The sequence below is a fragment of the Dasypus novemcinctus genome, chromosome 18 (genome assembly GCF_030445035.2).
Source record: "Dasypus novemcinctus isolate mDasNov1 chromosome 18, mDasNov1.1.hap2, whole genome shotgun sequence".
Lineage (NCBI taxonomy): Eukaryota > Metazoa > Chordata > Mammalia > Cingulata > Dasypodidae > Dasypus > Dasypus novemcinctus.
Window position 1 is genome coordinate 32924079 of NC_080690.1, and position 24122 is coordinate 32948200.

The window sequence follows — 24122 nt, forward strand, 5'->3', positions numbered from 1 at the left end:
CGAAGAACTGATTTTTCTTTATAACATTTTAAATTGTTTGGCTTGATAAAACGAGCCTATAGTACTTTCATAATTTAAGAAATTGAATACTACCCATTTATATGCATGTCTACACACATGTATGTATTATATATGTAAATAAATATATAATACATATACCCATACATACGTATCTGGAAAGAAATATGTCAAAAGGTAGGGTGGGCAGTTTAGGGAGCTGTAAAAAGAGATTCCCATTATGTGTTTTATATACTATTTGTATATATGTGTTTTTAAAATGACAATTCTGTTTTAAAACCTAGTCAAATTATAATACACGACACTAAAAAGTAAAAAAGCATTAAAGCTGTGGCCCCAGTTTACTGGGGTGGAGGGGATTTGATCAGGAGGGTGAGGCCTGCTGGGCTGAGGATGGGGGAGGTAGGGTCTAGCTGCTGCCACCCCTTCTCAGAAACCCCCTCGACACATCCGGGCCAGAGCCCCACAGCCCCTTCAGAGGGCTGCTCCTTCAGTCACTGGGTTTCTCTGCAATTATAACAGAGGGCCTGGGGTTAGCAGGCTCGCCCGCCGGGCAGTTTCCTGATGCGCTGAGGCAGCTGCCAGGCCTCTCCTCTGGCCTTGGCTCTGAGGAAGAGCTCAAGGAGAGGCCTTTCATCCTCTTTCCCGCCCCTGCACCCATCCCCACCCCCTGGTGGCCTCCAGTCTAGCCCAGGGCTCCAAGAAGAAAGCCTGGGAGGGGCCCTGTGGCTTCTGCCCGGAGCCCCCATGCTGACTGCCAAGGCCCCTGTAGGGGGGCAGCTCACCCACCTTTGCTGGCTGAACCTGAGAGGCCTTCGGGGCTTCTGAGGGCCAGCATTTCCTTCTCTCTTCAGCTGGTTTCCAAAACAAAGAGAGGAAGGGGTGGGATCAGGGGACCGGGAGCTGGGGGTGAGGGTGGGCTAGAGCAGGTTGCACAGGCCGGGCCCGCTCCGGGGCTGGGGTGGGCCCCACTACACCAACCAGCACGTTCCCGGGGCCCAGGCCAGTGCTGATAGGCCTGGCCTAGCGGACGGGCGTGGGGGGTAAGGCAGACCTGCAGGGCCGGCTGCCCAGGCTCCTGGGGTATCGTCTGTGCCCTGCCAGGCCTGGGTTGGGATTTTCTGCTTCTTCAAAGATGCGAGGGCAGGTCTTGGGGGCCCCCTCGCCCTCTGACCATGATGCGTGGTAAAGGGAACTGGAAGAATCCAAAGCAGCACTGTTTCCATCTCTGGTTTGTGCCTGGCTATGGGCTTCTGCCCGGAATCCAGTCTGGATCAGTGGGAGGACTGGGGTGACCAGGCCTCGTTCTTCCCAGCCCCCCTAGACATGGAGGGGTGTGTGGGGAACTGGGCTGCCCTTTCTTACCAGGAACAGATGGCAAAAGAATCCCCCACTCCTTCCCTGCCCCACCCCAGCAGTGACCACAGGTCCCCGCCCCTCCCTCCTCTGGTCAGTTAAGGGGTGGCCATTCTCCCCCCATCCCCAAGGTCTCAGGGCCTTCTTTCCAAAGGCCCCTGGGAAGGAGCCTCCCAGTGGGAACAAGATTCCATCAATGGGGGGGGGCTCGACCCCCCCTTGCCACTGCATGGCCCTCTAGCTGTAGGCTTCAGCCCAGGCTCCTTACAAACAAGGCTACACTTGCCGGCTGTACAATTTAATCAGTGCAGATTATTTACAGAAATAACCATATGGGGATGGGCGCTGGACCTCACCCGCAGCCCTTGGCTGGGGTCGCCGGTTCTGTGGAGGTGGTGGTGGCAGAAAGCTGCTGGATCCATGCCCGTGCCAGCCCAGAAGTAGCCGCCACGGGGAGAGTCCAGCGAACTCCCACCCCCACGGGTCTCGGGGATGCTGGGTGCAGCCCGTTTGCCAAGGGCTGCAGGGAAGCAGAGGGGACGGAGCCGGCTGTACAGTACCATTTCCCACAGCAGCCTTGACCTCCTGTTTACTTCGGGAAGGAAGAGAGGAAGGAAGCATCTCAGCCCTCAGGGCTCGGCCAGAAGGGGCGTCTCCACGGCCAGGACTGGTTCTCCTTTGGGGGCTCCACAACCCTCCCCTGTCCACATTGGGGGACAAGTTGATGGCCTCTGCCAGTGTCTCTCCTTCCAGTCTCCTGGGGGAACAGGGAGCTGGAGGGGAGGACCCCTCCCCCTGGAACCTAGTGTGTGTGTGGCTGTGGGCACCCCAACAGGTGGGCACAGGTCTGTGAACATCCACCACCCCAGCCTGGGCACCAATCAGCACCCGCTGCCTGGGAAGTCGGGACACTGGCAGCCGGAACCTGAGGCTGGCAGAGCTCTGAGATGCCGGAGAAACTGCAGTGGGGAGAGGGCGGGAGGAAGCCCAGATGGGCTGCGGGGCAGAGGGCAGAAAGTTGGCAGAAGTCTTGAAACCCACCTTGGGGGCCTGGGTCAGCGCTACCTCTTGGGGGAACCCCTCGGCAGACCCCCTTTGGTCCTTGATAAGGCAGGCCCAGGGCCCCTTCTCTAGAGAGGTGTGGGCTCCAGGGTACCTGGGAGCTGCCAGGGCAGGGTGGGAAGGAGCCAGGCCCCGGCAGGGACTCAGGCCCGTGGGCCAGCCCTCCACCTGTCACCTCCAGCCCGGGGCAAAGCTTTTAGGGCAGAGACTCGGGTGCTGGAAGCCCAGGCCTCCCTCTTCTCCTCCGGCCCCAAAGCCCACTTTTCCAACTTAGGCTTTCCCTCCCTGCTCCTCTGGCTGCCACCAAGCTAGAAGAGGATGGGGCCCTAATCCCCGGGCTGGAGCAGAACCACTTAGAAAAACGCCGACTCCCCCGGCTTGGGTGGGGATGCAGGGACTGCCCCTGGCCAGGAAGAGGAGAAACAAATGCTCAATGGGGAAAGAAAAAGAGGGAGGGAGGCAGAAAGGAAGGGGATACCTGGGCATAAATAAACAATGGAGGACGGCTGCCGGGGATTGTTTGAGGGCCCGGAAGCGCCCGTCCAGGGGCCGACTCCGCCTCCGAAGGCTCCTGCCCGGGTGTGTCCGAGCGAGCAGCCCCCTCCGCACAGTCCAGGCCCGAGCACCGCGGGGGGCGGGGGCAGGGGCGGGGCAAGGGCGGCGTCAGACCCACTCCTGCAGGGAGCGCTTGCAGTAGAGGAGCATGCGCGGCGCGCCCTTGCGCTGCACCTGCACCAGCGCGTAGGTGAGGCCCAGGATGCAGAGCAGCAGCGGCACCAGCACCAGCACCATCACCACGTTCACGGTCCGCGCCACCTCGTCCATCTGCACCACCACGCGGCTGCCCCCGTCCTCGTCCTCGTCGGCCCCGGCCCCGAAGTCCCCCTCCCCGCCGCCGGGGCCAGGCCGCGCCTCAGCGCCCTCCCCGCTGTCGGCGCCCGCCCCAGGCTCGGCTCCCGCTTCGGGGTTGAAGGGCGGGCGGGCCACGTCGGGCCACCGGGCCCCGGGCTCCACATGTTCTTGGCAGCCCATGAAGTCCCGCAGGATGGACTTGGGGTAGCCGGGCTCCATTCGCAGGCGCTCGTTGTCGAACTTCCAGTATTTGGAGCCCTTGTAGAAGTAGGTGTAGGCTGCAGGGGCAAGCGGACAGGCGTGGGATCAGGCCCCAGACCCTCCAAGCAGGCCAAGAGGTGCTGAAGGGGTCTCCGCTTTAACGCACCTTCCTTCCCACTTGCTTCCCCAAGCATTTCCAGGTCCACCTCTTCCCAATTTACAGGGGCCACAATGAGGTTCAGGGAGGGGTAAGGTTGGTGTCAAGGGCAGGACTAGGCACTGGGGCTTCCTGGGCCAGGCTGACATTGACCAGCTTCCCAGGTTCCTGAGCAGCCTGCTGGGTTGGGGGCTGCAGTCAGGGACCTCTGCTGCCTCCGTGGTCAGCTCAGCCGGCTGCCCGGTGCCAGGACTGGCTTTACCCAACACAAAGAAATCGGCATCTTGCTCAAGGCCACCTGGCCGTCCCACAGTGGACCTGGAGAGGAGCCCGGCACTACTTGGAACCGGCTCTCTGCCTTGAGCATCTTGCCTGCCCACCAGCCATCAACCCTGGGAAAGGCCAGGTCTGAATCAAGGTGAGTCTAGGCCCTGCTGAGCACAAGAACGGAGTGGCTGCAGAGTCAGGCGCTCACACACTGGAGGCGTGTGACGAGCAGGGGCCCTGGCAAAACAAGCCAAGGAGCCTGAGAAACCTGAGCCAGAGACCCAGGACCAGTGATTTCTCTCAAACTCACGGGGGATCCTGCTGCAGACATAAAAGAGCCCAGTTGCTTGGGGCTACTGACAGAGCGAGACCAGGGCTCCCATCTGGGCAGGTAAGCAGACACCCTGGCAGGATTCTCACCCCCAGTCCTCTGAGTTCAACTCCTGTGGGGGCTCATCCCACCCTGCTCAGACTCAGGGCTCCCCAAGGGCTGCCCAGGGGCGGCTTGACTCTGCAGGGCCTGGTTGGGAATCTCAGTTCCACAACTGCCTTGGGGCAAGTTGCTCAAGCTCTCTGGTTTACTTTGCCCATCTGTGAGATGGGATCCTAAGGTGCAGGGAGGCCAGGAGACGCCAGACTCAGGAAGCTTCCAGCCCAAGGGCCACAGACGCATCCTCATATGTGTCATTGTGATGCTTGCTGACCTGGGCAAAACGGTACCCTTGTGTGTGTGTGTGGGGGGAGGGGGATTTGGGAAGCAAGTAAGTCCTGGACAAACTGGGAGGGGATTGGCCTGTACCTGCATCGTTGCTCAGGAAGGCCCCTTTCGGGGAGGTGGGGATCCCTTGCCAGATGCTGATGGGCTTGGGGTACCCGGGGTCTCCTCGCTGCGTCTCTTCGTTGAAGCGCCAGTACCTGTGATCAGAAGGCAGTAGGATGGGGACTTTGGGACCCTGCTGGTCCGGTGTCCTGGCCCCACGGGCCCATGGGGGCATTCTCCCATTGGGGAAGGGGCAGAGTGCTGACCTGTCCTCCTGGAAGAAGAAGGTGTGACCCGTGGGCTCCCACCAGATGGCCGTGTCAATGTGGTCATAGGGGATGTCCAGGCCGTAGCTGGTCAGTGGCTGTGGGTAGCCGGGCTCCAGGTTTGCTTCTCGGAAGAGCCAGTAGCGGTTACCTGGGAGGAGCGGGAGGTGGGGTGAGGCTGGACCTGGGGCTGGGGAGGGGACCAGGGGTGAGGGCAAGGAGAGAGCCTCTCTGGGCCCACAAACCCGTTCTTGTACACTGCCGTTCACATGCACATGCACACACGTGTGCATTCACGTTCACAAGCACACAAGCCATGCACACATGCAGTTATGCTCACGCAAATGCACACACCTGCAGTCACACTCACACACATGCAACCACGCTCACAAATGCACGCACGCAGCCTCACACATACATAGCCATGCTCATAGTCATGCTCACACACATGCAGTCATGCTCACACATCACGCTTACACACATGCAGTCATGCTCACATGTGCATCCACACAGTCACTCTCATGCATGCACAAACAGGCACTCACGCTCACAGTGACATACAACTCAATTGCTCACACACACACGGACACTCACTGAAACCTGAGATGCACTCACGTACACGTCAGGCCCCTGCTCGCTCCTGTACACACACACCACACGCTCAGGGATGCTACCCAGAGGCCTTCACTCCCCTGTGCTTGTACACAGAGAGGAGCGAGGAGGAGCCCTGGCTGGCCTCCGGTCGGGGGCCGTGTCCCCTCGTGGTGCAAGACCAGGGCTGCCCTCCAGGCCTTCCCCAGGGAGGCAGGCCCCAATGGGAGGGATGGTGGAGAGGGGGTCCCTTGTCTCTGCAAAGAGACCCCAGAACCCTACCCAGCGTGGCTCGGAGGACCCATTCTTATGAGGACAAGGCTGCAGGGAACACCAGAGGCAAGGATGGAAGGAAACGAGGCAGAGCCCCCAGTCGGAGCAGCCTCTGCCCCCCTCCCCAGTTTTTATCTATCTCTCCAGCCCCACCTTGCTGCTACCTGCACTGGTCTCTGCCAGGAGTCCCCAGCAGGGGACAGGAGGGGTCCAAGACACGTGATACAGCCCTTCTCCTCTCCTCCACCCCATTCCCCCCGCCCCCAGCTCACCCTTGAAGAAGACAAAACGGCCGTCCTGGCGCTCGTAGGCGGCACTGATGTCACCGGGCAGGCCACGCCAGAAGTGCCCGATGGGCATGGGATAGTTGTCCAGGACACGGTTGTGCCGCACCCGCCAGAACCAGCGGCCCTGGGCGAGGGGAAGGACGTGAGTGGGAGGGTGCGCGCTGACTGTGTGAGATGCTGGGAGCGCCCTGGGCTGGGGAGCGGGCATCGGGGCTTCAAGTCCCCTGTCCTCTCAGTCTAGGGTCTGAGGTGTGACGTGCCAGGGGCTGACCGGTGAGGGAGGGCAGGGGCCGGCGCAGCCCGGCGGGGATGGCTCTGGGAGGGGTTGGGTGGGGGCGCTCCCACGCTGAGCCTGGGCTGAGGGGCTGGGGGAGGCGGGAGGGGCAGGGACAGACCTTGAACACGAACATCTCTCCCCGCAGCACAGCCACCGTGTCAAAGTCGCCGTCGCAGATGTTGGGGCCGTGCTGGTCGGGCCGCTCCGTGGCTCGGGGCTGGGCTGGGGGCGCCGGCTTTGGAGGCCTCTCCGGCTTCCCGCCTGGGGGTGGCGGGGGCCGTGGGGGCCGGTGTTCTGGCTGGCCTGGCCACCGGGGCGTCACGGTGGGGAGGGGCCGGGTGGGCTGTGGCTGACCGTCTGGGGTGCCTGCAGAAAAGGGTGGGAGGGGGAGTGAGGGGACAGTCACCGTGCCAGAGTCTCCTGCTAGGTACCCTGGGACCTCAAGGGACCTGTGCCCTGCGGCAGCCCCACCCACATGAAAGGTGACAGGTGAAAGGCCACAGCAAGCCCCTCTCCTGTCCTGAGGCTGCCCTGCCTCCACTTCCCCTCAGGGCCGATCCCCTGGGATGCCAGCCTGCCCCAGCGGAGGTTCTGGGAAGCCGCAGGTGCCTAGAGGACACAGCTGCTTCTGGCGTTGGCTTTCTAGGTGGGCGGGGGATCCAGTGAGGGGGTGTCTGCCAAGTGCCCAGCACGGCCGGCTGCAGCACCCAGCAGGGGTCAGCAAGGACCTGGACCCTGGAGGCTTCCTAGGGTGGAGGCTAGGTGGGTGCCCATAAGACATGATAAAACAACTGAGAACCCTGGCAGGCTGAATGGGAGATGGGGTCCTGGAACCCCCAGACACCCTTGGTCTAATAATATTGTTGAGCCTGAGGAGGCAAGCAGGGTCGGTGAGGGGCTCTGGGGCCACCTGTGTCCCTCAAGGGCCCCACCCGGCAGCCACAGTGAGGGCTCTGGATGAGCTCCCCGTCCTGGAGGCAGCCAGTGGGGTTTGATATCCAGCGCCTGCCATGTCATTCTCTTTGGGACTTGGGTTGTTCCTTTATAAAATGGGCACAGTAGCAGTACCTGGGCCTCGATGGGCCAAGAGACGATTAGTTGAGAGCAGGGTGTGCAGAGCCCTCCAGCCCACTGTGCCGCCCATGCAACCCTGCTCACCGTAGAGCTGCTGGATGCCCCGGAGGTCGTCCTCGGGCAGCTGGAAGTTGTCGGTGTCCATCCACTGGTAGAAAGGCGCCATGATGGCACTGGGATTGCTCGAGTGCTCCAGCCCCAGTGCGTGACCCAGCTCATGCACCGCCACCAGGAAGAGGCTATTCCCTGCGGTGGGAACGGGCAGTACGGTCAGCTCTGGGCCCCCCTGGGGACCCGGCCACCCCAGGCCCTCAGGGCTGAGGCTGTGAGAGAGCCTGCCCTTGCTTTGCCCTTGGAAGTGGCTGAGCGGCTTTGCCTTCTGGGAAGTGGGTACAGTGACCCTCCCATACTTTGGAGAGCGTGTCAGTGCTCCAGAGAGCTGCATGGGGAAGCCCCCAACCCTGAGGCTGCTGAACCGGCTCCGAGGGGGCCGGGCCCAGCTCCCCCCACGCTGGCCAGCCGTCCTCACCATGCAGGTCAGTGCTGGAGAAGGTCCAGGGCTCATCTGCATCGAAATGGGTGTCCCCGCCCAGGCCAGGGCCCGGGAAATAGGCGTGGGCCAGGAAGCCTCCGGTGCCGTCAAACGGGGAGCTGTCGCCGTGGAAGCCAGAGGCGAAGAGGACCATGACGTCGGCCTCCTTCTGCCGCCGCAGCCGGATGTCCTCGTAGGGCACCTCCTGGAAGACCAGCGGCGTGGCCTGCTCCCACACGCGGAAGGCTCTGCGCACCGCCTCCAGCGAGTGGTACCAGCCCAGCTTCTCTGTGTAGTTCTGGATGCTGCGGGGGTGGGGACAGGTGAGTGAGCCAGGACCTGGGGACTCCTGTCGGGGACCACAGCATCCCTGGGCGAGTGGGGGAGGCTGTTGTCAAGGAACGCCCGTAACATCTGAGGCGGTGCACGGACAGCGCCGCTGCTGTCAGCCTAGTTGGCTGTGACGGGAATGTGGGAGTCATGTCAGGATTAGCATGTCAAACTCAGGAGTTCCTCAAGATGTCACTAAACAAGGCTGCACTGTGGCACGTAAGCTTATTCTAAAGAAAACCATTAAGTAAATAAAACTACAGGTCATCTGTGGCTGAAGGAAGGACCTCGAAAGGGGGATGCACACGACTGAGGTGGGAGACATGGGCCAAGCGGTTCCGAGTGCTGGGCTCCAGGGAGGAGAGACCTGAGGTCAAGTCCTGGTTCTAACCTTTCTCTGTTGCCTTGGGCAAGTGACTCAGTCTCTCTGAACTCCAGTTTCTTCATCTGTAAAATGGGGAGAATGAGGGTAGTGCTTTCTCCATGGGGTATCTGTGAGGACTAAAGGAGAACTCACATGGAGCACGTAGCACAGAGCCTGGCATGTGACCAAAGCAGGCCATCTGCCACTATCCATGTAAGTGACAGTAAGCTTCCCTGTGCTGGACAGATGGCTGCTAAATGGGCTGGGTGGACCTTTAATTCGTTCTGGGGGTCTGGGGTCTATGTGACCGCCGGAGCTGCTTTTCCTAGGGGGAGGGGGAACTCTGTGGGGAGAGGGGACTGTGGGTGGACTGAAGCAGGGAGGGGAGCCCCTGGGGACTGTCACCTGACTCAAGGCCCACTCGGCTCAGGGCCATCTCTTGTCCAAGTTCTCGGCAGAAAGGAGGAGTGTGCCTATGCCCAGGGTTATTGCAACCAGCCTGCTGCCCACCCACCTGCCGGCACCCCCTCCACCAACGCCTGCAGCTCCCTACTCTGCCCTGCAGAGGTCCACAGTGTATACCGGGCAGAACCCCATCTGGCCGGTGAGCCCAGCCCAGGCTGCTCGGGGGAGGGAGGTGGAAAGGGCAGAAGCAGCAGGAAGGGGCCCCGACTTCTGACTTCCGGAGGGAGAGAATGCCTAGGGTGCGAGGTAGCAGGCCATCCTCAGCATGGAGTTGGCCAGACCGTCTTGTGTCAGCCACCCTGGGGCGGGCTACTGGAAAGGAAGCCTTCCAGACCAGCTCTCTGGCTGGGAGCTTGAGGCCTCAGCCCCAACGGAGAGAGGATGGAGCGGCCTCTGGGTTTTGCCACAGGGGGGACCCCTCCATAGGCAGCCAGGGCCCCTACCTGAAGGTCAGGTGGTGGCTGTTCCACTTCCTCCCTGTGAGGGCGTAGCGCTTCCTTCGCCGCCGCAGATTGGCTTTCACGCGCACCCCAAACTGGTCTGGCACCCCACAGCGGGGCCGCTTCATCCACCTGGGTCACGAGGGCGGGGTGTGAGCAGGGAGCCTCCCCAACACCCGTGCCCAATCTGGCTCTGGCTCCTGCAGGCAGTCCACCTTCTTCCAGGCCCCTCTCAAGCCTTGGGTTTCCTAGTTGCCCCTCGTGTGGCTGTGGTGGGGTGGGACACTCTAAGCTTCTTTTTCCTTCTTCTGTGAAATGATTCTATACTGGAAGACCCAGGGCCCAGCAATGACTCAGGAAAGGTGAGCCCTTTCTCACCAGTATCATCAGGAATGGGATTTTTATGCCCGGGGCCCCCAGTCTTTGGTATGTTCTGTGCTGTGAGGTTCAGAGCAAGGCCTGGCTAGGATGTCCTCCCCATTCCCATGCCTGTGGCAGACATCACTCATCAATCACCATGCTCTTCTCCATTCCCGTGCCTGTGGCAGACATCATTCATCAATCACCATGCTCCTTCCTGCCAAGCCTGGATTCTCCACACAAGGCTTCAGAAAGCTACCTATCAATTGGAATTGGCATGGCCAAACCCTCTGCCATCTCTTTTATCCCGGCCATTCTCTTCTGGAAACTCCATGTGCCAAGCCCTTGTGAGAGCAGGACAGGAGGAGGGCAAGTGCCAGTGGGGTCGGGAGGGGCCCGACAGAGGGACTCACGCCTTGGTCTCTTCGTCGAGCACGCCTGTGACGGGGATCCCGTAGAAGCGCTGCATCTCGGCGAGGGCCGAGGCCAGGATCTGGGCGGAGCGCATGGTGGACATGTGGCGGCTGGGCTGGGGCAGGTAGCCATAGAGCCGCAGCCAGTTCTGCAAAGAAGCCACAAGCCCACGTCAGCAGATCCTGGCACTGCGGCCTCCAGACACACCCAGCCTACATCCGACCCCTTCTCACCACCTTCGCCCTGTCCAAGCTGCCATCACCTCTTGCCGGGATGACCGCAAGAGCCCCTGTACTGCTCTCCCTGCTTCCACCTCTATGGCCCGTGCTCACATAACATCCAGAACCGGAGACCTTGAAAAGTCAGAGCTGGTCAATCCTCCGCCTAGAACCCTCCAGTGACTTCCCATTCCATGCACAGTTCAAGTCGGGAGCTACAGGGCACTCACCCTCTGACCCCACCTCACCCTCTGGTCTTACCTCCTACCACCCACCCCATCCAGGCCCACTCCTGCCCCAGGGCCTTTGATCTTGCAGTTCCTGCTGCCTGGGGAGCTCTTCCCCCAGACATCTGGAGGGTTCATTTCTCAGGTCTTTGCTTAAACATCACTTTATCTCCTCCCTCCCTGCACTTCCATCATTTGACACACCATGCTGCATATAGCTATTTATCTTCCCCATTTAAATGCAAGGCATACCGCGAGGGCAGTCCGTTCCCAGTAGCTGCCCTTATTACTGCCCTGGCCTCCAAACGGGGCCACCTAGCCCTCTAAGCAGACTGCTGGGACCCGAGAGGGTTCAGAACCAGCCCCTTGGCACTGATTCTCCCTGGGCCCTGAACCTCCTGGAAGGGGAGCAGAAGGATCAGGCAGCCCAGCACTGGCCCAAGAGGGTGGGTGGGAGGTCCAAAGACCAGTCCCTGCTCTGCCACAATGCCCTTCCCCTCTGGGCCTGCCTCAGTTTCCTCATCTGCAAAACTGGGACTACTGGGGCTGCTGGGAGATTTGAGGAATAAATCCTTGGGAAAAGCACTTGACACACAATGGGGGTGTCATCCCCTTCCAAAAACCTTGCTAGGCAAGTCTTCTCATCCATTCATCCATCATCCACCCAAATGTTCAGAGCCCCCTCTCTGTGCCAAGCACCATGCTAGCCACATGGGCCCTGGCTGAGGCATCCTGACCTCCAGGGGCAGACAGTTTCCCTGGGGAGACCTGGCATACCCAGAGCGTGGAATTCACACCTTACAAGTCTGTGGGCAGACAAGACAGCTGCAGTTACTGTTGGAGGGTGGGATTCCTTGCAGGAACTGGCTGGGTGACCTGAGTTGAGCTGCAGCAAGAAAGGGGCCTCTGCCCTGCCCACTTCATGTCTGCACAGTCCCAAAAGCATGGCAGCCACTGGGTGGGAGGCTGGTGGATGCTGAGGTCAGGGACCGTTGTTTGCTTTGGCCACATGGAACTATGTCCTTTGTACCTTTCCTTGCCAATCCTGGGTCTCCAGGGACCTCCAGAGTGGGGGGACCCGGAGGCCTGCTCTCTGAGAGATTCCAGAAGGTGAGGGATGCTCCCAAGGGCCCACGAGGTGGCATGCTGGTCGGACACTGAGCGTGGTCTGGCCTGGTAGCTACATGTCAGCTGGCCGGGGCCAGGCCCACACATCTCTTGGCTACCAATGTCACATCCAGCTCCTCAGGTACTTGCTTCCTTAGTGCCTTCTGCCAGCCCAGCCCTGTACCTGGCCAGCCCCGTGTGGATGAGCCGCCCAAACAGCCCAGCTTGGCAGTGCCTGGGCAGCCAATGGAGGGAACAGCTGGTGAGCCAGGGAGGGCAGGGCAGAGAAACTGCCAGATGGAGACAAATGCCTAGCCACAGAGCAGCAAGACGGAGGCATGGAGCTAAGGGACAGCACTGGGGACAAATCCCAGCCTGGCCGTTTCTGGGGTGTGCCATGGGCAAGCCACCCGGTCTCCCTGTGCCTCAGTTCACCAGAGTTTTAGGGCTTGCCTCACGTTTCTGTGAGGGGTAATGGAAGGGTTCACACACATGCTTGGCACTGTGCTGGGGGTGGGGGTGGGGATGCTGATTAGATGTGGTATTTTCCTGAAGCTGGTGAGGCACGGAGACAGCTGGGGCTGGCTGTCCTGGGGTAGGCAGCCCTGTGCCTCCGCCAGCGTGGTGAAGAGGCCAGGCTTTGCAAAGGCCACTGGCCAGGCTCCGACAGGGCCTGAGCACCGGGCAGCCTCAGCTGAGGGCAGGGCAGCTGGGGGGCGTGTGTACAGGAGTGTCCCGTGTCTCTCTCCCCCATCACCCCAACTCTCCTGACCCCTCTGGTCCAGGACACTTTCGCTCAGCTCCATCAGACGCTAGCAATGTCATGGGCACCCTTCTGTTCTCCCCAAGCGTGGGAAGCTTCTCCACTGCTGCTCTGGTGGGTTCATGGTACGTGGGGGGGGGTGGCAGTACTGAAGTCAGCAGGTGGGGCTCCACCACCCTTAATGGGGACAGCGTTCCTGAAGGCTTGGAAGGATCCAGAAGGTGAGGCCAACTCCTAAGAGCAAGAGGAATCCAGCTGGTGGGGAGAGAAGGGGGGACTGGCTGCTGAGAGAGGGCACCTCTACATCACCTATTTGCATAAGGTAAAAATATCTCGGGAAGCACAATCACAGGCCATCAAGGGGCTGATTAGCTGTGTCTGCAGAGCAGTGGAGGTAGGGGGTGGGAAGGCTCCTCAGGCTGAGCCTGGGCAGAGGGGGGCGTCTGACGTGGGGACAGTGGGAGGGCTGATGGGAAGGCCCCAAGGGTGTCTGTGGGTCCTCCGTGCAGGCAAACACCCTTCAAGGCCCAGGGAAGCCAAGAGCTCCCATCTCTGTGTCAGCCCAGCAAGGCCTTGAGTCCTCAGCCTCCGGTGACAAATGCTTGGCAGCCACTGCCAGGGAGCAGAGCTGGAGGCTGAGGGCAGGTGGCACCCCTGGGGTGGTGGGTGGGGACGGGTAAGCAGAAACATGGCCTCAGCCCAGCCTCCAGATGACAAGGTGAAGAAGCTGACAGCCAGCCTGGCTGGCAGAGGCGTGCTCTGGGTGGCTGAACGCCAAGCGCCAGTGAATCTGCCCGGGCGGCGGGAGACGCCATCCCTAGGGCCGTGGGCTTTCTCCCCTCCCTCTGAGCATCCAGGAGGAAGTTTCCTGCGACCCGACTGCTGTGCTAAGTGTGACAAGCTCAGGGGGCGAGAACATGTGAGCGTGGGGTAGGGGTGCCCAGGTGCGTGGCAGGTGCTGCTGCCTCCAGGTGGAGGGAGAGCAGCCTGTAAGCCCTAAGACCCGGCTCACTGAGGCGCCCTGCTGCCGTGGGTCAAGAGGTGGGCGCGCCCCAAGATTCTGGCTTCCCAGCCCCCAAGTGGGGTGTGTGTGCACACGCCGTGTTCCAGCCCTCCCGGACCCTACTGGTGACCGGAAACACTGTCCCCTTCTCGGGGTGCATTCTCTTCCCCATCACCGCAGTCTCACAGGCATGGTCAAGGAGTGGGGAAACTGAGGCTCAAGGAGGTAAGTGCCAGAGTGGGGCGGGCTGTGAACTGGGCTGGGTTTCCTCCTCCTGAAGGCCCTTGCGCAGTGGGAGGAGAGGGTGCTGAAGGCTTTGCAGCCGGCGGGGGCCGCTGCTGGAGAGCCCACCTACCCTGCTCTCTCGGCCATGCCCTTCTTGAGCTCCAGACCCCATCCCATAGTATCTACCGAGGACGCTTCACATAAGTGGCTGGCCCCGGGCGAGGAGGGACCACCAGGAGTCTCAGGGGGCATTTCTAGCCCCCCGGCCCCGCAGGAGAGGACAAGGACATACACGCAGTAACTGAGGGCAGAGAACCTGCCGTGGGCCGGGCCCTCCACCCTTACGGCCCCATTTAATGCTCACAAGCACCCCTGAAAGTAAATTCGTTGCACCCCCATTTTACAGAGTGAGGTTCTAACCGGGCGAGCGGCCCACCCAGCGTCGTGCATTTGGTCTGGGCTAGCACCGGGGTGGGTGCTGTTGGCCAGGCTGTCCCCGAAGGCCGCGGCCACAGGCTCTGGCTCTCGTCAGGAGCAGTGCCTGGCGCAGCGGGGGCGGTGCCGGCTGGGTCTGGGCGCCGGGCCGCGTCAGCAGGGCCCCCCCCTCAGGACCGCCGAGACAGCGCCCGCCGGATCGATACTGTGCATTAAGCAGCCGTCTAGTGGCCGTGCGTGTGCACGCGCAGACACGCGCCCCCGCCGCTGCCACCACCACAGCCAGCTCCTCTGGGGCTCAGATGGGCCGAATTGGCCAGCAGTGCGGGCAGCCCCCCGCCCCCGCCAGGCCCTTATCAGACCCTGCACGATAAGGACAATCTCTGGCGGGTTCTGCTCTGCTTTTTTCAGCCACGGCTCCCTCCGCCACCACGTGCAGACCCTGGCCGGGCAGGCGACAGACACCAGTCTTGTCGGGGCTGCCAGCGGTGACCCAGCCCCGACCTCCCACCGCCCTGGCGAGGTCCTCCCAGCGCCCGTCCCCCCCCGCTGAGGGTTCGCTGGGAGCAGGCTTGGCCTGGCCCTGCTCTCCCTGCTGCGCTGGGGCTGAATGGGGGTCACGAGTCGGGGGGGGGGAGACCCAGACCCTGCAGGGTGTGCACCCCAGTGCCGCCGGGCCCACCCCTGTCAGGGGATGTGGGCCAGGAGCCTGCTCACCAGCTGGGTGACCCCGAGCGAGTCCCGGGCTCATCCCGGCTCCGGTAAGGGGGCGCTCACGGCCTCCCGAGGCAGCCCATTCCCTCTCTGGGCAGCTGTGACCCTTAGAAAGCTCTTCCTCAGGTTGAGCAGAGACCTGCCTCTCGGTGACGCGGTGGTCATGACCGCTCACGCGACAGACCCCGGAATAGCTGAAGGTGTCAGGCTAACTTCGCCGAGCTTTGTTCCCGCTTCTGCAAAATGGGACTGAAACGATCCCCGCCCACCTGTGCACCGTTCTGAGGGCACAAAGGCCTCCTGAACCCCAAGGCCAGGCAGAAAGGGGGAGCTGCCCAGCCGCCCCGCCGGCACCTGTGCGACCTCGGGGGGTTCCTCACGGCCAGCAGGTCCACATTTCGGCAGTTCTGGCAGAAGGCATTTGCTTGCTTGGGGTTTAAGTCTGCCCCCCACTACTGGTCTTAGAGGCAGCTGTAGGTGGGGGAAGGGGCCTCTGGAAGGCGGGGAGAGCGGGTGGGGGTGGGAGGCCCAGCCGGGAAGCAGGAAGGGGGCGGACGGTCGGAGTTCCTGCCTCTTCTCTACCCCGCAGCCTCCCTGCCCCGCCCCCACACTCCAACCTGGAGGAAGGAAAAAACAAATGGGTCCTTTGGCCGGTGGGCGGGCAGGGGCGGGGTGAAAAGAGCCTCTACTGCCAGGAGTTTCGGGGCAGGCTGGGGCTGAGGCCTTGGGGCCTCACCTGGAAAGCCCCTGGCAGGGCCCGCTACTCCGCCACCTCCTCCCCACCTGGCTTAGGTCTGGCAGCAAGCCTGCCGGAATGCCCACCACCGCACAGCACCCTGGGCTCTGTGGCCTTGAAGCCCGTCTGGGGGCTGGAAACTTGGTTCAAATCCCAGCTCTGCCGCTCCCTGGCTGTGGAATTCGGGGCAATTTCTCTCACCTCTGTCTCGGTTTCCTCTCAGGGTATTAAAAGTGAAAATGCTTATGAAACGTCCTTGGACGGTGCCCAGGTGAACCAGACATGTGGAAGGTGCTCAGCACATGCTCATGCAGAGGCTTAAGTCCCTGCAGTAACACCTGACTCCCTGGGCCCCACGTGCCAGCCCCTGCACACAGCAATCGCTTACTCATCGACATGCTGAATATGCCCAATACTCCACCATGTAGACGCTATTTTTCTTCTCCTTTTATAAGCAGGGAAACTGAGGCTCGGGTAGGTTCTCTGACTTGCCTATCAACAAATGCCAAGCATGTCTCACTGCCACTGTGTTTTGCCACCATTTTACAAGCACTTCCTATGTACCAGGTGCCTTGCTCATAAGTGCTGGGCATGGAGCTGGACTCTGACCTCTCCAGGTGGCAGTCACTCCGGGAGGACAAGAAGGGGCCCCTGAGCTGAGGGCCAGCCCTGGAGATGGAGCCAGATCTGACCCCCCCCAGCTTCACAGCTCCAGCACTCCTCTTTCTGCTCATCCTGCTCAGTTGCCAGAGAGGGGTAAGGGAGGTGGGCTGGGTCTTCCCCAGTTTGTCCTGATACTGGGGGTCCATTTGGGGCCTTCCTGCCCATTTCCTGACATTCCCACGAGGGGATGGGCGCTGGTGAGAAGCACCGCTGTAATCCCTGACCCAGGCCCAGTTCACTCACCTCTGCTTCTCTTGTCCGCGCTGCAAGATCAGGGCCACCTCCCCAAGAGGCCCAGCCCCAATGACCGCTGGTCTCCAGGTACCCCTGGAACCACCATCCTTCTGGGGTGGGGGGTCAGCTAGAAGTTTCCCACTGCGTGCCTCAGGCCTGAAATGTGCAGCCACTTGCAGGGTCCCAGGTCCTCACATCCATCTGTGGGGTCCTCCCAGGACTCTCTTCGTAATGGAGAAGGCAAGCAGAGAGCCACTAAACCCTCTCTGCTGTTGCTGACACAGAGAACCCATCACTATGCCCAAGCAGAGCTGGTCATGGGCTTTGCCCCTGCCTGAGTATCTGATAGGATGAGATGGGTCTGCCATGTAACTCTTGAGATGCTCTTGAGAATACCATCTGGGATGTGAGCTGGGGAGCAGTGGCACCCCACAGTGACCACCACAGCTTGCCTCAGGCAGAAGCCAAACTCTCTTCTGGGCAGAGGTGACAGTGGCGGAGACCACCTGAAACTTAGCACCAAAAGTGGCATGGAGGGTCTTTCCACGTGCCGGCTGTGTTGCCATCCCAAATTAGTATCAGAAATGTGGGCAGGGGCCTTGGGATATGGATCAGAGTCTTCTCTAGCGAACCACGTGTGTTTCCATGTTTCCTCATTCAGGGATGTCTTTTTTTTTTTAGAATGGGGCAAAGGCTGGCATTTGTGTCCAGAGCCCTGGGCAGCGCCTGTGCAGAGGCGCATACACTGGGTCATTCTCCACAACTGTGGAGAGGAGGGCTTGTTGGTAGCAAGAATAGAACAGAGTAAAAAGCTGAGATGGGAGGGAGAAGGGGAGAAGCTTCAGCTTCTGCAGGCTACGGATGAGGAAGCCCTCACGTAGTCCCCTCTTCCTCACGGGTGGGCACAGGGGTCTTTGCAGTTCCTGCTCCATGTTTAACAAAGCGTACCAGAGGGGACCAGTGGGCCTAAGCTAGCCACGTGGAAGTGGAAATAGAGACTAAAGCCCAGGCCTGTGGCTCACAGTCAGACTTCAAGGTCAAAACCAGAATTCAAGCCAACCTCCCCCCTCTCTTTTTAAAAAGAACCACCCCGCCAGCCCTCTTTTTGCTCATCCCGCTCAGTTGCCAGATGGGGGTAAGGAAGGTGACGGTGGGTGTGTCCAGAGAAGGTGGGTGTGTCCACGTGTCTGTGGTGCTGGTGCCACACCTGTGAACTCTGGCAACCTGAGTCACCCCCAGAGGGCGGGAGGAGCGGCTGAAGTTGTGGGGGCAAGAAGGTGGGAGGAAGCCAGAGCTACTCTGGTGAAAACCAAAGGCACTTAAGTCTGCCAGGTGCTCTAGCCAGAAAGACCAGGGCAGAGACCTGGAGGGGGCCCTGGACTCAGCCCAGGTAGCCCAGAGCTCCAGCCAGCACCTGTCAGCAGGGTCCAGGTCTGGGCAGGGGAAATCAAGCCCTCCCACCTCAGCTCCCAGGGTCTGGGTGGGGGTGGGGTGGGGCTGCAGCCCACAGCTGCATGGGGACTGGGACCTCAAGTCCACCCAAGGGATGGAGGGGAGCAGGATAGAGTGGCTCTGTGGTGGCTTCTCCAGGCTGGAGCCTGGCGGCTGCAGTTGTGCATGGATTCCTGGCACCTGTGCAGGACTCTCTGCTTCCTCAGCTGGTTGAATCTTGTGGTTTCTGCCCTGGGAGAGGGAAGGAGAGGGGGATGGGACTGGCCTTGGCTCAGCTGCTGATGGCTCAGGGGAGATCCCAGCCGTTCTGATCAGAGACCTGGGGTTGCATGAAACCAGGGGCCAGGACCAGATTCCTTCTCCAAGGGAGGGAGGCTCTGGACATGGTGCACATCGGGCCCAGGAGCCCCCGAGGCTGGTCCTTGGACATGGTGGACCTGGGGACAGTGCTCCTACACCCCCTGGCAGAAGGGCTGGTTTCTGAGGCCATGCAAACCTTTGGGCCCAGATCTGACAAGACCTGCTGGGACTCCAAAGGGCAGCCTGCACCCCACAGCAGTTCCAAGGGCTGGAATAGCCTGCCTGTCTGTAACTGTCCATCCACCTTGACTTCCAACATTCGAGGGTCCCCTAGACCTTCCAGTCTCTTCCAGGAACAGCCCTGGGCCCAATCCAAGTGTTTGTCCAGGAGACAGGCTGCTGACCTGTCACAGAGTCCCTCACTAGTGTGAACAAGGGTTTAGGGCACAGTGTGGCCTCTCTTCCACAGAGGCCTCGGGCTGCAGGTACTCCTCTGCTCGGAGGCTGGCGATGGCAGAGCAGAAGCCAAGGAAGGCAAGCAAAGCCCCTCACACAGATCCCAAGGCTCCAAGCTCCCAGCCTTCTAGGGGGCCAATTCAAAATGTGTGGCCACCAAATCCCAGCTTGGTTCACAAATACTTCCTGTGTGGAATATCATCCCTGAATAGAAGAGAAACTCCTCAAGGGTGCGTCTGTGATTTAAAATTCTTTGGTACTCCATTCCTCAGGAGTGTGGCAGAGGTGCAGGCTGTGGGACAATCTGCACCAGTGGCAGCCCCTTGCAAAGCCCTGCCGGCCTGGGGAGTGAAGAGGGGTGAAGGTGGGCACAGTGGGCATGGGCCCAGCTCCTGCCGGGCCTCTTGCCAGGGCCTGGCTCCTGGCAGCTTACCCTGGCCTGGCCTCGGAGGGAGGGCAGGGCAGGTGGGGGCTGGCTGGGAGGTGTAACTCGAGCCCGGGAGGAATTCCCTGCCCTTCCTCCAGGCTTTTATTAAAATAGGGCGGGGAAGGGCAGGCTTCCATCGGAAAAATCTCCCAGGCAGCCTGGGGAGGTGGGGGAAGCTGCCAGGAGCCTGGAGCCTGGAGCCTGGAGGCCGCAAGGATCCCGCTGCAAATATAAAGAACCTGCAAATATAAAGAACGCTCAGGCCCCAGCACAGGGCGCTGGGACGGTCCAGGCCCTCCCAAGGGCACCCAGGCCTGAGGAGTGCCTGCCAGGACAAGGACAAGCTCCCACGCAGGTCTCTTCCTATCCTCCCCAGTTTGCCACAGGGAGCAGGATCGTGGAAGTCAGCGAAAGAATGGACCCTGCTTTTGCTATGGGACACTGGGAGATCCCAGGGAGCAAGGCACTATCCGGACTTGGCTCTGCGCCACGAGGCCGGGCCTGGTCACCAAGGGGACCGATCCAGAGAGGGGGCCCTGTAGGACGTCAGGCAGGCTTCCCGGGAAAGGACGCACGGAGTCCACCCTGTCCGACCTGGGCCGCTGGGTGGAGACGCTAGGTGGGAAGACGCGCCTGGAGAGACAGAGCCTCTTCCTCGGATCCCACCCAGCCATCGCACGGTTTTCGCGCAAAGAACCCAAAAAAGTCGCCAAAGCGCCTCCACACCCCCCGAGTCTGCCGCCTCGGCGATTCGCACCCCTCTCATGTCGCCGATCGCAGCGTGCGGTTCGTTGTCACCCAGACCAGAGGCGCTGCCCCGCGGAGCAGCCCCCTCCTCACAAGCCAAGAACACAGCTGAGCGCCCGCACGGCTCTCGAGGAATCAACCGCCCGGAAGAGAAGGAGCGGACACAAGGGCTGAAGGCGGCGGGGGAGGCGCCCGCGATAGGGGCTGGGCCAGATTAGTGTCCAAGGCAGAGGTGCAGACCGCCGGCGCGAGCCCTTAGTCCTCCAAGCTTTGGGAAGAGGTGCGCTGCAGGGGGCGAGCCGGGGAGGGGCAGCCGGCCTGGTCCCCTTTTCTTTCCCCGACTCCCCATCCCCCGGCTCGGTCTGCAGGGTTCCTCTCCGCTCCCGCCACCCCCACGCTCCGGCTGTGACCCTCTCCTCAACCACCCCGCCCCGAGCCTGCGGGAAAGGGGGCAGGGCTGGGGTCCTTACCTCGGCGTTGACTTCTGAGTCCTCCGCGGCTGCGTCGCGGCCCAGGCAGCTCAGAAGCACCAGCAGCAGCGGCAGCAGTCGCAGGCGTGCCGCCGCCTCCCGGCCTCCGAGGAGGCTGCCCGTGCAGACAGGCCGCCCGGGCGCGCTCCGGTCGCTGCCCATGCTCTCGGCGCCGGGGCTGGGTCTGCAGAGCTGCTGGCGGGCTCGCGGGCGCCGGGTCCCCGCGAGGGGCTCGGAAACTTGCGAGGCTCCCAGGTCCTGGCCCGGAGGGCGCACGGCGACCTCCCGCGCCCCGTCCCCGCCGGAGCCGCTTAGGGCCCCTCGGCAAATTCCCGAGCTCGGGGAGAAGCGGTCAGGACGCGCGGACCCGGCCGCGGGGGAGGGGACCGGCCGGAGCTGCCCGCCGCGGGCTCCCGCCGCCTCGGCACCCGGCGCCGGGGGCCCGGCTGCCGAGAGCGAGCGCAACTCCTGAGCCTTTTGTCTGGCTCAGCGCTCCGGCCGCCCGGTCCCGCGGCGCCCCCTGCGCGCCCAGCTCCCTCTGTCCATGCCCGAGGCCGGGCGCTGCCCGGAGCGCGCGCCTCTGCCCGCCCGGGGACTCTGCTCGCCGCCGCGCCCCACCGGGCCCGGGGCCCCGCGCAGTCCCGGGAGGAGGCGCAGGGAGCCTGCCCGAGCGAGCGAGCGAGCCAGGGAGCGGGCGCCCGACGTCCCCGGCGAGTTCGGCGCGGCTTGGGGCGCTCCCAGCCCTCCTCCCCGCGCGCTCTTAAAGGGCCAGTGCGCTCCCAGCGCGCAGACCCGGCGGGGGCCAGGGGCAGGCCCCCAGCTGGAGGCTTCCTGGTAGCAGGTGCCGGCGGAGGAGCCCGGGCAGGCGGCCCTCCTACCCCTCCCCGACCGCAGGAATCCGCTCAGCCCGCCGGCTCTCCCGGCCTCCCAGTTTATGGGGGGCGGGGTGACCGCCAACGCGATCCCCCGCCGAGGGAGGGCACGAGGAAGGCGTGGTCTCGCTGCTGGGGAGGAAAGAAGCATGGGGGGGCGGGGATACTGAGGCAGCAATGGGACCTGTGTCCTAATTTTTTTTTTTTTAAATAAAAGATAAACAAAAATCTAGAACTTGTTCCTTGGCTGCTATTCAAAATCCCAGTTTGGGCCCTGTAGTGACTTTCCTCAGTCGCAAAGTGAGAGCCTTGGGCGGCTCGGGTGCGCCGCTTCCTCTCGAGACGGACTTGGGGAGCGATTGATTCTTTCAGAGCCTCCACGTCCTTCTCTGGAGCGTGGGCCACGGGGCTAGCCGAGGGCTAGGTAAGGTCTGCGGTTCCCGCCCGGCCCGTAGTAGGTACCCAGCCCGCGACCACCTCTTTGGCCAGTTTTGTGCAAATGCAATGCCCCAAGGCGACCCGGCGAGGCGCAGGGAGGGCTCCGGAGCCAGATCTAATTCCACCTTGGGAACAAGTTGAGAGGCGGGTCGGCCAGAGGCCAGAGCCGGGGGCACCGGAGGTGGGGGCGTGGGTCCAAGGGTCACCGAAGCTGAGTGACAAGACTGGGGACGGCAGCGGGGCGCGGGGCCTGGCCCGCCGGGCCGAACGGCGGAGATCCTCCCTCTCCTCCCGGCCCCGGAAGTAGGAGCCCTTGTCACCTGAGGGCGGTTTCAGGAGTGGTCCCGGGGTGCCCCCGCGGGCCTCACCTTCCGGAAATGGGGGGGGGGGGGGGGAGAGCGCTGGAAAGCGGATTTAAACCCACCTGCAAGTCGGAAAAAGGGAGAGTGGGCGGTGGACGTTAACCGGTGCTTGGCAGGCTTTCCGTGGGAAAAGAAGTGGGAGTTTCGGTCTCCCTCCCCTAAGAACGAGGAGGAAAGGTGGCGATGGCATTCGCTTCCACCGACTCTCTTCTCTGTGGGGTCCTCTTTTGGGAAATAGGGTTTCCAAATTCTTAACTTGGCCTTTGCTTGGGGAAATGTAGGTGGTCATCAGAAATGCACCCCCGGGCTTCCCTGTTTAACTGAACACATCGTAATCTTTCACAATATTTCCAATCTGCCAAGTTAAAAAAAAATGTTTGGGTTTGGGGACCAGGAACAGTAAACAATGCTCTTACAGGCCTGTGGCTGGACAAATTTGGTAATTGTTTTCTGTTGGCAGTTCCTCTCTTGGGGTAAGTCCCATGTTAAGAAAATGGCATTGAGGTCTTTCAAGCTTCCAGATATGGGCTCCAGCCCCCCAGCTACCCAGAGCTTCAATGGGTATAGTCAGATTGCTTCCCTCCACCTTGGCCCCAGGGTTTCTACAGGGGCTGGGCAGCTCTGGTGGGAGGGAGGGTCAGATGGGACTGAAATGCAACTCCAGCCCTGCAGCCCGTGGGCTTCAAACATGAGCCACAGTTTGCTGATACCTCCCTGCCTCCCTTTTTTTCCCCCCATGGAGTCTTTTGAAGAAAAGCAATTTCATTTTGAGACTCTGGTGTGAGGAGTCTTACAAAAAAGCTGTGGGTTAGAAGTCAGGGCACTGGGCTCCTGTCCCAGGAGTGCCAATTTACTGGGGAATGTTGAGCAAGTTAGTTTCCCTCTCCAGCAAAAGGAGGGTTCTGGCCAAGGTAGTGAAGTCCCTGGTCCAGTGAAGGAAATGTGCTGAGGGCTGGACACAGGCCAGGAACTCCAGGCTCCCCCCTGCAGGGCGCCTCGGGCAGTGCACCTGGCACACCTGGTGCCAACACTCGGAGTAAACAAACAAGCGAGGTAATTTCCCTCTCCCTGGGAACCAAAGCTGCGGTGGTCTGGAGAGGCGTGTGCTGAGAGCTGGGAGCGCCAGGTGGAAACTGGCCAAACAGGCCAAGATGATCATTTCCCTGCCCTGCAGGAACATCTGAGGACACGGAGGACAGATGTGTTGATTTTGCACCCTTTCTGGTGTGATAAAACCCCCAAGAGCATTTCTTTACTACGAGCCAGCTGGCCTGGGGTGGACTCCAGCCGGCTCCGGTCTTCCCTTCTTCCTCCTGAGGAGCGCCCGGCTTCCACAGAGCACATCTCCTGTTATGGAAGCGCCCCAGCGGCTCTGCACTGTCAGCGGGAGTGCCTGCTGGACACTCCTCTCCAGAGGCACACTCAAGGCCTGGGTGCCGGCCAAGGCCCCGCTGCCAGCCTCCTCCCACCTGCCTGCCGCCCCCCGCACCCCTCGGCCGGTCTCCTGCTTCCCTCCTCGATCGCCACCTTGCATTCTCCATTGAAGAGCTGGTTATTGATCTTGGCCCGTCTCTGAAAGCAGCCGCACTCTAATTCCATCCTCCACACAGGAGGGCTGGCCCCGGCAGTCCTCCAGGGGCCGCTAATGGCAGGCCACATGACACCCAGCCCCCTTCCCAAGAAGGAAGCTAAGAGTGTGGTCAGGACTCCAGGCCTGGAGCCCCTGCTGAGGAAAATCAGGTGGTCTGTGCCAGCAGAACCTGCCTTGCCGGAGACTGGGCCTCTAGAAACCGGAACCTGTGGGAAAGTGAGGTAGCTTTGCTCGTAGTTCACGGTCTGACTTGCATCAAAGTTGGGAATGGAGATTCTTCTCTGTGCACCATGCCTGACCCCCCCAATCATAAGCATCTAGAGGGCTAGGGGGACA

General features: G+C 61.5%; 1 protein-coding gene across 2 annotated transcripts; it reads right to left on the reverse strand.

The window, feature by feature from the left end:
- Window positions 1-1656: 1656 nt before the first annotated feature.
- MMP15 (matrix metallopeptidase 15) lies at window positions 1657-22342 on the reverse strand. 2 transcript variants are annotated; one of them, XM_058279924.2, is made up of 10 exons: window positions 22258-22342; window positions 10346-10494; window positions 9576-9704; window positions 7971-8278; window positions 7526-7687; window positions 6486-6733; window positions 6076-6214; window positions 4940-5090; window positions 4713-4828; window positions 1657-3566 (listed from the first exon to the last, which is right to left on the reverse strand). In XM_058279924.2, exons 2-10 carry the CDS (start codon window positions 10447-10449, stop codon window positions 3100-3102), a joined length of 1824 nt encoding a protein of 607 aa, XP_058135907.1. In that variant the 5' UTR covers window positions 10450-10494; window positions 22258-22342; the 3' UTR covers window positions 1657-3099. The 2 variants fall into 2 exon arrangements, with proteins under 2 accessions (XP_058135907.1, XP_058135906.1); XM_058279923.2 differs by lacking the exon at window positions 22258-22342 and adding an exon at window positions 20524-21442.
- Between the last annotated feature and the right edge of the window lie 1780 nt (window positions 22343-24122).